Here is a 12139-nt window from a genome sequence, read left to right on the forward strand (position 1 = left end):
ATAAGTTAGAAAAAAAAGGAATTTTGAAGTAAGTTAGCTAATCAACAGAGTCTCCAATCGACATGTAGGTGAAGGGAACAGGAGTGATGAAGAAGGAATAAGCATTTTTATAAAATAATATTTTTCACATTGCTTTCATACAGTAGGTTATTCTCGACATAACTGTGCTTATGCTCTTTTATGAAATACACAGAAAACCAAGTAAAATTAATTGATCCATACCATGATATGTTGTTGGGTGTTGATTTATCCTTTAATGATTTCACTGAATTATGAAATAATTAAAATTATTTCAAACAACATGTTTTTGAAATGTTCTTGTTTACTTTTAGTGAGTATGGTGCTTCCCACATCCCTGAAAATCAGAAATACAAACTTATGATTTAAAAATATGTAACAGAATTAGAATCATTAAAACATTAGAGCATGTGTCATGATGTAACTTTCTGACTGGTAAAACCCAATTATAAACCCTGAAAAGTAGAATCACAGGGGATAAAAAAGGTTTTAAAACATGAATTTGCCACTATTATCATGATTTTAAAAATCTAATTTTTAAACAATTTAGCTAAAATATAGGGAATCAACAACCTGTCAGCCTTTTGTCCTCATTTTATCTCCTCATAATGCTCATATGTGATGACCAGGTGAAATAAGGACTAGCTTGCCTGGCCAGGAGAGCTCCCATTCACAGCACAGCAAGCACCATCCATTTCCAAGTGACAGATCATTACAGCTCTGATGGTCGACAGATGGTGATGAATTGGCACTGATACCGGAGCTGGACAATTTTAGAGGCAGTCAGTTGCGCAAACTGCTTTATCACACTTTCTCCATGATGTTGCCATCCAGTGGGTGCCAAATGATGTCGGAAACACCACAAACCTCCTCCCACTCTCCAAGCTCCCGAGAGAGTAATACTGAAGGGATCATCCTTGAGCTTGTTATTTGAAGCACAAACAGATGTTTGATTGGATAGAAACAGTCACAATTCACTAAAGACGCTGAATAACATCCACCATATGGCAGCCTAATAACATCTAACAAATTGCATGCCACATTGATAATACAAACACACAACAACACCTGACCTCATCCCGCTGAGTAATGCAAAGAAACAGAAGCTCTAATGATCTCATGTAGTTCACCAGTTAAAAGGAATAAGTAAGACGGTGAGGAAGCCATTTATTTATGTATTAACCAATGCTGTCATCTAGTGGTCTAAATCTAAAGGCTTGAGTATTCCTTAACTTCTATTTATGTTTTTTTTTTCTGTGTAGAAGGAAAAACCTCAGATTAACTATCCTGCATCCATTAATGTATTTATATAAGTGTCATTTAGGATTTCTTTGAGACTTTTATTGCCGCTCAGTTTTCATATATATTGTTTGTAAATACATGGTCTTTTTAGAACAATAGTGATGATGTCACGGTGACACATCATATCTCATTTCTTCTACTGGACTATACAGATTGGATTACTACTAGATCAGCGGTCCCCAACCTTTTTTGCGCCACGGACCGGTTTATGCCCGTCAATATTTTCATGGACCGTCCTTTAAGGTGTCGCGGATAAATACAACAAAATAAAACTAGTACCGGTACCGAAAAAAAGAAAATTTATTCATAACACAGGTGAAAAGACCAAGGAAAACCGAGTAAACGATAAAAACGATAACAAAATAACGCTGAAAACCGATTAAAAACCCTGAAAACTATACATTTCACACCTGAACCTCAACTCTCGCGGCCCGGTACCAAACAACTCACGGACCGTTACCGGTCCGGGGGTTGGGGACAGCTGTACTAGATTATATGCAATACATTGATTATAGAATTTGTTGTAGAACATATTTTAACACACAGACACATGCAATATGAACCTGCTGGCTCAGTGATTAATCAGTGACTTGACCTAACCACACAATGGTTACTCTGCATTCACACTACAATTTTAGGCTGAAACAGCTCATCCAGTAGCTTACACCTGCGTCATCAACCGAAACGGCAGAAACAGATCAGGTGACTGACTTGACACACCATTTTTTAAATGATATTATTTGGAAAAACACTTCTGTACTATCACTCACGCCAACTGAAAGCCAATCTCTCTCTAGTGCATGCAATGGGTGTCATTTACTATATGGGTCATTATCCATATGGGACAGCATTGCTGCAAAATTGCTGAGGGAGCCATCTTAAGCCAAAGTGGCAGTTAAACGTAATATCTGGTTGATGAGTATCAACACTAGGACTGAAGACAATGAAAAGACTTCATTAACTGTATTACCTATGTACTTACCAAAGTGACTTACTTAAACACTGATAAACAGCATGTGTGGACAGTCTTTTTATGGAGTATATGCGGTGTTGCTTTTGTTCCTTTTCGAGTGTAAAATGCATTTATAAGTCAAAGGACTGCTGTAAGTAGAATACAGTGGCAGTATATAGTAAGAGTTTCAGGATAAAAAAGCCCAACTGAGTACATTTTGAGTACATCTCTTCTTTTTTGTTAACTCCAAATACAATTCTTCAAACTAAAGTCATCAGAAGGCGTGTGCTTAGCAAAAGGAAACATTTGATTATAAGGTTTTAGTTGAAAATCTATCCTATCCTTTAAACACCCCAGTCGGAGAGATAAATGTAGGTTAAGTGGTATGTTGTTATGTAATTTTCTGACTGGTAAAATCTAATGATTTAGACTACTTTACCGGACAAGGGGGTCACTGTTGTTTCGCACCAGTGTGCATATGGCATAGAGCTAGCCATCAATACATCAACCATTAGCTGGTAAAGTAAAGTCCCACAATGAACCTTTAGTCTGAGTGGCTTGACGATCACCATTTGCATTTGGCTGAGAAGATGAGAAAATCTATCCTTGACTTATGTATCACAAGGTAGAGATATTTTAAGCATAACATTTACTTTTGATTGAAAAACCTCTTACACTCTCTTGCTTTGTACCTTAGTATAACAACTCCTCTGTAGCCAATATATTGCAATAAAACATGTTTCCCCTGCCTTGCCATTTTCTATACTGCCCTGTATTATGTTTTCCTACAAGCTAAATAGTTGAGTTTAATCCTATGACCCATTGTTAACCCAGAAAATATGATTCCTTCCCTTCCTTTTCTCCTTATTGTCTTGAATTTATCATTTTTTCCTGAATACTTTTTGTCCCTGTTTCCCACCTGTGCTGCCATTTCTTTTTAATAATATTAGTGCATTTACTTCCAGTTTACAAAATGCCACCTCCACCCGATCTCATTTAAGTTACTCCTTGGCCAAAGCAGCTGCCGTCTGATTTCCCCTAATACCGAAATGTGCCAGTACCCAAATAAATTTAATTTCACTCCCCTCCTCCACTAGGTAGAAATACAGCAGGAGTGCTTCTGTAACAGGCCCTGTTGTTGTGAGCGTGAAGACGGATTACAGTCCTGTAAAACTAGAGAAATAATGAGCAGAGGAGACGTGCCTCCGCTCGCCTGGTCAGTCTTGCCAGAATTTATTACACAGGCACCAGCAAACATCTTTGCTTCTTTTGTTACTTAGTTTACCTATAGCTGTCTGGTTTCCATCAGTTGTGTTCACCATTAATCAACGAACAAAGAAGGCAAATTTGGTTTTAAAAAAATCCATCCACTCTCCTCTGCTTATCTGTGTCAAGGTCACAAATACAACAACAAATACAAAATGGAACCCACATTATCATGCTAATGGTTTGTTATGAAGGAAGAAATCTACATCCTTACATACTGAACTTTCTAACATTTCTCATGAAATCTAGAAGAAATTAACCAAGTGCATTGAAACTAAACATTAAATGAACTGAAGCTTTGGATCGTATGGGAATGACAGTGAATACTAAAGGACAATAGTGTCTGCCATTACCCACACCTATAGTGTACTTACTCAAAGTGGAAGAGCCGACGTAGCCTAGATAAACACAGTGAAATGCACTGCACATCATAAACTCAGCCTCAATTAACATGAGATAAACGTCACAGTATTCAGTGTCTGAGTGAAGTCACTTGGGTGAGTAATGAACTGTTTCTCCCATCTAAAAGAAGCTGCACAGTCCTGAAAATAAATAAATAAATAATAAAAATCTTTGAATAGAGGAAAACAAGAGTTACTGAAGACAAAACTAAAGGAAGATAGACCCACAAACAAGCAGCAATTAAAAGAAACTGGATTAAAGGCTTGGCACGAAATAAAGCATTTTGGTGATGTCCATAGGTTCATCCAGTTATTCAAAACTATCCTTATATTTAAAATTATGTCATGTTCATTTACTTTTAAGCCCCTGGAAAAAGAGGGCAGTGTATAACAAATGGTTAGAACTTCTAAACAACAAGAGTCATGTATGGACATATTAGTTTTGCAAAATCAGGTAACTTGTTTTGCAAGTTTGACTTTGACTACAAGCCCCATAATCCACCTATTACCAGCTTTGGCGATATTCTTTAGGTTCCGTCCAATTGTTATTGAGATTCTACAATTGACACGGCAGCTAAGGCATGTCATTGGTTTCTAAGTGGTTTCCAGGAAGTGAACGCCACCGATCTAACCACCTCCCACATGTGAGCCCCCGTCGTTAGCACCACGCGCAGCGTGTAGAGGAGAGAGAAACCGGTCGGAAAGCAACGTCATTCATCGGACCACCGACTTGACGTAGCGCAGCAGACAGAGAGCGGAGCGGAGCCGCGTTGTCCGAGGCAGGTAAAGTACCATCCAGTATATGCCAATATTCATAGGGTCTAAAAAGCTGGCAGTTGGTTTCCATATTGTTTCCAGGGGAACACGAGGAAAGTAGGTCGTATTAGATAAGAACAGGGTGGACACTAGGGCCTGGTAGACTGTAGGCCTGTTTCCCCCGCGCTCTGCATTGAGCAACACATCCCGGTTTGAGTCTTTCCTTTACGGTCAGTCCAGCTGCCAGCACTGGCAAGGTGCCTTAACGGACACCGCGCCACTAGTTTGGAGAGGTACACGGTTCAGCGATAGATAAATTAATTTATCCGATAACACTGTAAACGATAGTCAGTTTGTTAACTGGCGGGTGCAGCGCAGATGTTTAGCTCTTCTTTTTCCACGTCTTTCAGGTGCTGAAGCGATCACAGCAGAAAGATGGCGGACGACCCCAGCGCGGCGGATAGGAACGTGGAGATATGGAAAATCAAGAAGCTGATCAAAAGTTTAGAAGCTGCCCGTGGGTAAGTAATACATTTTTGTCACATTTCGAGGTAATTGTCTGGTCGGCAGTACTTGAGTTTAAGGGTTCGGGTGATTGTGTCAATGTATACCGCCGCAGCAGCTGGAAATGGTATAAATGGGGCCGAATTTGGGAGTGGTTAGCTTAGCATAGCTAACTTAGCTAATCGTTGCTTTTGCTTGTCGCTAGTTAGCCAATTGCTAGGCGCTAACGGATGTCGCATTTAATCTCCCTGGAAGTTGAAAACATGGTTTATTTTGGACAAAACACATTTTTTTGTCAGTGTTTATATTTTGTAGCTGGCATTCCGAAGATTTTTATTCAGTTCAAGCTAGTAAGGTTGATGCTAGTTTTGTTGCTAATGAGAACCGCTAATAGACGTCATCTTTGGAAAGAGGCCGGCATGGGTGTCTTAAACAAAAAAAGCAGAACGTTGACGAAAAAGGGAAGGCCGGCAAGCTTGTAGTTACAGTTTCACAGTCCAAATGACGTTCGTCTGCTCTTTTTTACACGCAAATCATACGACAGAGCCTCTTAATTTCCTCTAGAGTCCACTAAGTTAGTCACCTCATGGCAGCCGAACTGCTTGCCAGTTCATTACAGCGTTACTGGTTTCAAACTGGTCAGGTCAAAAAGAATTCGAGATCAGTTGTTGACCGACTGGGACATTGTGGGCCTCTTGAATTATCAAACAAGGCATGTGAATGTGGGTGTTACTTCACTGGCTTGTAGCTTGCTCTGCGACAGTTTGACGTCTAGTGTTGCGCAGAATTTGCTGTCCTGTGCTCCCCTGCCTGCCATGTCACACACTCAGTTGACTGTTTGCCCTACATTTATCCAGCCTCTTCTACCTGGCTGTGTGCGTGTCAGCCTGTACTGCTGTGATTCATCTGTTGATTGGTTGTAAATGAAAGGACAACAATGCAAAGTAGCAAGACTTAGTCCTTGTTTCAAGGACAAAGATTGTGTACTGTGTAACTGAAAGCCCATACCATTTGTCCCTCAACCTGCCAGACCTTGTCAAGGTGATATTTTGCCAAGAAGCGTTGTGTATTTACAAAACTAAATTAGAGCAAACAATTACGCTATCTTGGAGGTAATCAACTGGTAATAAACATGGCTCAACTGGTTTGGCATAATCAAAGTTGATTATTATATGGCCTTGATATTAGATGCCAGTTTCACTATGGCATACCTAGGAGTGGCATAATTGTCAGTTATTCAGTCTATTCCATCACTTCTATGGCTTCTTGGCTGTGTACAAATGCTGTTATATGCACTAACATTACATCCTCACTTTCTCTATAGTAATGGCACCAGCATGATCTCTCTGATCATCCCTCCAAAGGACCAGATATCAAGAGTGGCCAAGATGTTGGCTGATGAGTTTGGCACTGCTTCCAACATTAAGAGTCGCGTCAACAGGCTCTCTGTTCTCGGGGCCATCACCTCTGTACAGCAAAGACTAAAACTCTACAACAAGGGTATGCATGTAAAAGAATGCCTATTTTCTTTTGGGAAATGGTAGTGGTTCTTGGGGGCAACAAAAGAAATTCATATTGGCATATCATTGTATTATTGTAATATTTTCAGCTATAATTGTTCCAAGGGGGTTTTTGAAAAAAGAGACAACTTAAAACATAGGATGTATTTACTTTCAAAACATTCAGCTCCAGTCCTCCTTTGAATATTCATGGTCTCTGGCTTTTTTCTTCCCTTCCCAGTGCCACCCAATGGCTTGGTTGTGTATTGTGGCACAATTGTGACAGAGGAAGGCAAGGAGAAGAAAGTCAATATTGACTTTGAGCCTTTTAAACCAATCAACACCTCCCTGTACCTCTGTGACAACAAGTTCCACACCGAGGTGAGAGAATTTCCTTAGTATTTTGATGCACATGCAAAATATTTTTTTAGAGAAACTCTGTGGTATGTAAACATCGCCTTGGTCTTTTTATTATTCTTTTTGTCTTCCGCATTCTTATGATCCGTTCTTCCCTCACTAATGTCCCAACACAGGCATTGACAGCCCTGCTGTCTGATGACAGTAAGTTTGGCTTTATTGTGATCGACGGTAGTGGGGCACTCTTTGGCACACTGCAGGGCAACACCAGGGAGGTGCTGCACAAGTTCACTGTGGACCTACCCAAGAAGCACGGTACTGAACTGGAATGTTTAGAAAATACATTTTACGTTGTTTGTTTTGTTTTTGTTTATTTGTTGTTGGGTTTTTTTTTAATCTTTGCTTTGCTCTTTCAGGCAGAGGAGGACAGTCTGCTCTGCGTTTTGCTCGACTGAGAATGGAGAAGAGACACAACTATGTGAGAAAAGTAGCTGAGACAGCTGTCCAGCTCTTTGTGTCCAATGACAAAGTTAATGTGGCAGGAATGGTCTTGGCTGGCTCTGCTGATTTCAAGACTGAACTCAGCCAGTCTGACATGTTTGATCCAGTAAGTATGATGTAATGAAACAACTTTTTTTTTTCCACAAATTTCTCACTGCAGTGAATAGATGTCCAAAAGAAGGCTGGTGATCTTTTAAGTGTTTTCTCTGAGTTGTATAAATAGGTATATTTAATAACTATCTACTATTGTAAGAAATAAACACTGGTATTTGGTAGTAGTGATGAAATAGTGACATAGCAAGTTTATTTTAAACTTGGCACATGATGTGTGCAGCCATACTGTAAATGGAAAGTGCCTTCTTTAATTTGCCAGTAAGCCACTGATATAGCTAACTCTTATGTCTTTACAACCAATAATGGAATGTGGTTGCACAAACAAAGAAAGAGACAGATATGAAAATCTGCATATCCCACACTTCACTGCAAGCTTTGGTTAGCAGTTAATGAGTTTGAGGGATTTTCCAAGGCTTTGGGGAATATAACCAGCAGCATAGTCTATCATTATTGTCAGCATATTTATTGTGGTAGCTTTCTCTATTTTCTTTATCTTGTCAGCAACTTTGTTTGGTTCCTACTTTGTCTGTAAACGTTACTAACAACTCTTTGATTTCTACAGAGGTTACAGGCAAAGGTTCTGAAGCTAGTGGACATCTCCTATGGAGGAGAGAATGGTTTCAACCAGGCTATTGAGCTTTCAGCAGAGGTCCTGTCGAATGTGAAGTTCATCCAAGAAAAGAAGCTCATAGGTGTGTGTGTGTGTGTGTGTGTGTGTGTGTGTGTGTGTGTGTGTGTGTGTGTGTGTGTGTGTGTGTGTGGTTTTCTTTTTTTTGTTAAAGGTAAAATCTTCAAACTTTTTCCTGATGATTCTTCTGTATTTACAGGGCGGTACTTTGATGAGATCAGTCAGGATACAGGGAAATACTGCTTTGGTGTAGAGGATACACTGAAAGCCCTTGAAATGGGAGCTGTGGAGATTCTCATAGTCTATGAGAACTTAGACACCATGCGTTATGTTCTTCGTGTGCATGGGGCAGAGAGCAATGGAGCAGAGAATGGTAAACAAACAACTACAGTGTTATCTGCAGTAGCTGAGACAAAAAGCAGTAAATGAATTCTAATTGTGATCCTACAATTCAAAAGTTTCTTCTTTGTTCTTCAGATGAGAAGACTTTGTACCTAACGCCAGAGCAGGAGAAAGACAAGTCTCACTTCACGGACAAGGAGGTAAGTGCTGCGGAAGAGGAACTGATCTCTGGGAGTTAAGTTGGACCCATTGCCTGTGATGTTATACCTTACTAACGCTGGTTGCGTTTCTAGACGGGGCAGGAACATGAGCTGATCGAGAGCATGCCACTACTGGAGTGGTTTGCGAACAACTACAAGAAATTTGGAGCCACGTTGGAGATAGTAACAGACAAGAGTCAGGAGGGGTCCCAGTTTGTCAAGGGCTTTGGAGGCATTGGGGGTGAGCACACTGTTGTTTAATAACAGTTGAATGTTTGATCAAAATGAAGTTAGGAATATATTTGATATATGTGGTTCAGTGATGATTTCGTCATTGGGTTGTTATGATGATCTAGTAATTGTACTCGAGTATAATTCATGTATTATGCACTTGAAGATAGTAGCAGTAGAGAAGATAAACAGTTCCTCTTCTGCTTATTCTGATTCATGCTTCATCTTGGTACAGGTAAGGCCTCATATAGACATTGTTGTACAGTAGAAATTTGTATTATAGAGGGCTTCACCATGTAAAATAGGAGAATTGGGGCAGAGGCACTGTTGAATTGTTAGTTGTATAAAAAGTAGAGATACTTGTGGCAATTTAAATTGGTTTAGTGGTGTAATACATTTTAATGAGGATCCTAAAAGGATTTCAGGACTTTGTGCTTTTCACAATAGAAACACCATCATTCCAGGACCCCTAAAAGCACTGTTGTTTTTTTGTTTTTTTTTGAAGAAGTAGTAGTTAAATTGTTAATTTTCACCTAATATTTTAAATTAGAAGTAATTTTAGACAAAGGAAGCATTTAACTATTAGGGGTTTTATTAGTTATGCAAATGATTTAGGTTATTTAATTATAGGTAATAAACAAAATATATTTTAGAATTCAGTAATAAACAAATGGTACAAAACTATAATACCCAACACATCTAAATAATTTAATTATTATAGAAGAAAACTGTTATGGACAAGTTGAAGGAATTTTGCGTAACAGGTTATGGTCGTTATGCTAAAACAAAAGCATTTATTAGGAAAAGAGCACTATTGTGAAACTATTTGAATTTGACTGACGTCACAGTTGGCTGAAATAAAACAAACACAATTTCATTAATTATTGTGAAGTTTTATCGCAATGCACCTACACCTGTCTTATCCATCATCCACACTGTTCCACCTCAGTTTGTAGCTCAGCAGGCCTTGGACTCATTCATTTTAGGTATTCTGCTTTGGACTTTGCTTTTTATTAGGCCTGAGTAGATCGCCACACTCAGGGTTCTCTGCTCAGTTCAGCAACCCGTCTGGTTCTCCACATTCCACACTTCTCCGGCTCCATATCCCATCCATGACCTGTTCAGCCTGGCAGACATTCCTCGTCTTCTATCCAACTACAGTCCCCTGTATATTTATCAATGTTATCTAGCCAGCTCTGGCTTATGCAGTCTTCATATCAAAATGAGTGTAAATGATACATGTTGCTAGGCAACTGGGCAGGGTGAGTGGATTTTACATTAATTTCTGTGGGGTCAAAGTGACATGTGGTAAGTATATCTTTTTATTCCACACACTCCTAAATGATGAGTGAATCCATTTTTAGTTAGTCATGAAATCTTTTTTGTCTTCAGAGTTTTGTTTGTTTGATAACCCTAAAATGACCCCCTTGGCACTTCTAATACTAAAGTCTAATACTTTCAGAATTCATGTTTTCCCCTGCCACTGTTTAGCCAAAACAAGTTGCCATCATATCACACTACTTAATCTCTCATCTTTTGTATTCCTCAGGTATCTTGCGGTACAGGGTGGATTTCCAGGGCATGGAGTACCAAGGAGAGGACGATGAGTTCTTTGATTTGGATGACTACTAGGTAGTCTTGGACTGATATTGGGAGAAAAAAATGAATGAAGAAATAAGGAAATGAAAATGCCACCTCTCTTGCAGCAAGCGAGAGGTGCAACTGTGTTGACCTATATATATGACAGACACACCTTCCAGTTCACCTGTTGCATACACAAACTTGCACATACTTACACAACAAAATGCATCACACAGGCCGAAGAGGAGTGAGATTTTCTTTCATCCAGAGAGGGAGAAAGCCCTTCCTGAATAAATCCCTGCCTTAGAGTGCTGGTTCCTTCCCCTAGTTGGATTGGACTTGACTCATTTTTGTTCGTTTTTTTTTTTTTTTTTTTTTTTTTTCTTCCTCCCCTCGATTTTGAATGAACACAACAGCAAGTTCCCAGATTCCTCGTTGCCGCTGTCCCCGGTCCTAAGATGAACTTTGGATTCACTCCTGACATACAGAAAATATATTTTCCTTTAATGCATCGTCATGTCCCTATCCCCTCTCCCTTCCTTCTATGCTTTCTCTCTCTCTTTTTTTTTTCTTTTTTGCATTTCATTTTTTTACTGGTAACTGCTGCTGTTGTATTTTATGAGAGTGGGGGATTTTTTTTACCTGGGTTTCTGTAGAGAAAGGGGGACAAAGTATTAAATTTCAACTGCTGAAAACCATTGCTACCTCCTCATCTGCTGTGGTCTCACTCCTGTGCCATCTCATTTACTTAAAAGGCTGACCTTTTCCTGACAACAAAATTGATATGTTTTGTGAGTGACGCGTGCATGACTTTTAGACAGTTTAGTCATCTTATTCAATCGTCAGACTTGCCACATAATGTTGAAATTTTCTACATTTTAAATTTCAAAAGGCAGTAAAATCACATCTTTAATACAGCTATTCATTATAAATCTTGGCCTTTACATGCAGTCATCTCTTTAAATGAACTTCCCTTAAATGAAATATCCCGTGTACACATTGGATTGCATTTGTACATTTATCTGACCACTTTTATAAATCTAAATTAATTAAAAATCTCAATTTGTCATTGCATTCCTGCCGACAGTTTTTATAGGATGTGTTGGTCTAGAAAGTTGGTTTTGACATTTGCGTGTCGAATAGGGGAGCAAAGGTAAGAGCAAATGACCAGGTTCTCATTCATAATGCAAAGAGCAGAATTCGTGAAGACGTGTTCCCTTAAGATTTGTAGAGAATGACCTTGGTAAATCATGCCTTAGATTATAAATATAGCAAGCTGAGGAAGTAAACCTACACTGGTGAATGATGAGTTTTCTGGCTCCAGTTGCTGAGAAGGCAAACAAACTGACCTGCTTATTATGGTATTAAACCAATGATGGCGTAATAGACCGGAGGGTTGGGGATGTGAGTAATTCAAACCCATACAATTCGCAGGAAAGCAACAACAGTTCAGCTAAGGTGAAGTTATCCCAAAGATCCTGGTTTAT

The 12139-nt window shown here is 39.2% G+C and overlaps 1 protein-coding gene across 3 annotated transcripts; it reads left to right on the forward strand.

Annotated features, from left to right (window-relative positions):
• The first annotated feature begins 4546 nt into the window (after positions 1-4546).
• On the forward strand, positions 4547-11350 carry etf1a (eukaryotic translation termination factor 1a). 3 transcript variants are annotated; one of them, XM_026193186.2, is made up of 11 exons: positions 4547-4722; positions 5106-5216; positions 6524-6699; positions 6940-7079; positions 7232-7370; positions 7472-7662; positions 8233-8362; positions 8498-8671; positions 8776-8840; positions 8934-9081; positions 10621-11350. In XM_026193186.2, the coding sequence occupies exons 2-11, from the start codon at positions 5131-5133 to the stop codon at positions 10701-10703; spliced, it is 1332 nt and encodes a 443-aa protein (XP_026048971.1). In that variant the 5' UTR covers positions 4547-4722; positions 5106-5130; the 3' UTR covers positions 10704-11350. The 3 variants fall into 3 exon arrangements, with proteins under 3 accessions (XP_026048971.1, XP_026048984.1, XP_026048978.1); XM_026193199.2 differs by having other exon boundaries at positions 4593-4718; XM_026193193.2 differs by having other exon boundaries at positions 4701-4988.
• The last annotated feature ends 789 nt before the right edge of the window (positions 11351-12139 follow it).

The sequence above is a fragment of the Astatotilapia calliptera genome, chromosome 2 (assembly GCF_964374335.1).
Source record: "Astatotilapia calliptera chromosome 2, fAstCal68.1, whole genome shotgun sequence".
In the NCBI taxonomy this organism is placed as follows: Eukaryota; Metazoa; Chordata; class Actinopteri; order Cichliformes; family Cichlidae; genus Astatotilapia; species Astatotilapia calliptera.

Coding starts and splice junctions, on each gene's coding strand:
- etf1a (XM_026193186.2), top strand. CDS start 5,131: ATGGCGGACGACCCCAGCGCGGCGGATAGGAACGTGGAGATATGGAAA. Junction 5,217..6,523: donor AGTTTAGAAGCTGCCCGTGG/GTAAGTAATACA, acceptor CTTTCTCTATAG/TAATGGCACCAGCATGATCT. Junction 6,700..6,939: donor ACTAAAACTCTACAACAAGG/GTATGCATGTAA, acceptor TTCCCTTCCCAG/TGCCACCCAATGGCTTGGTT.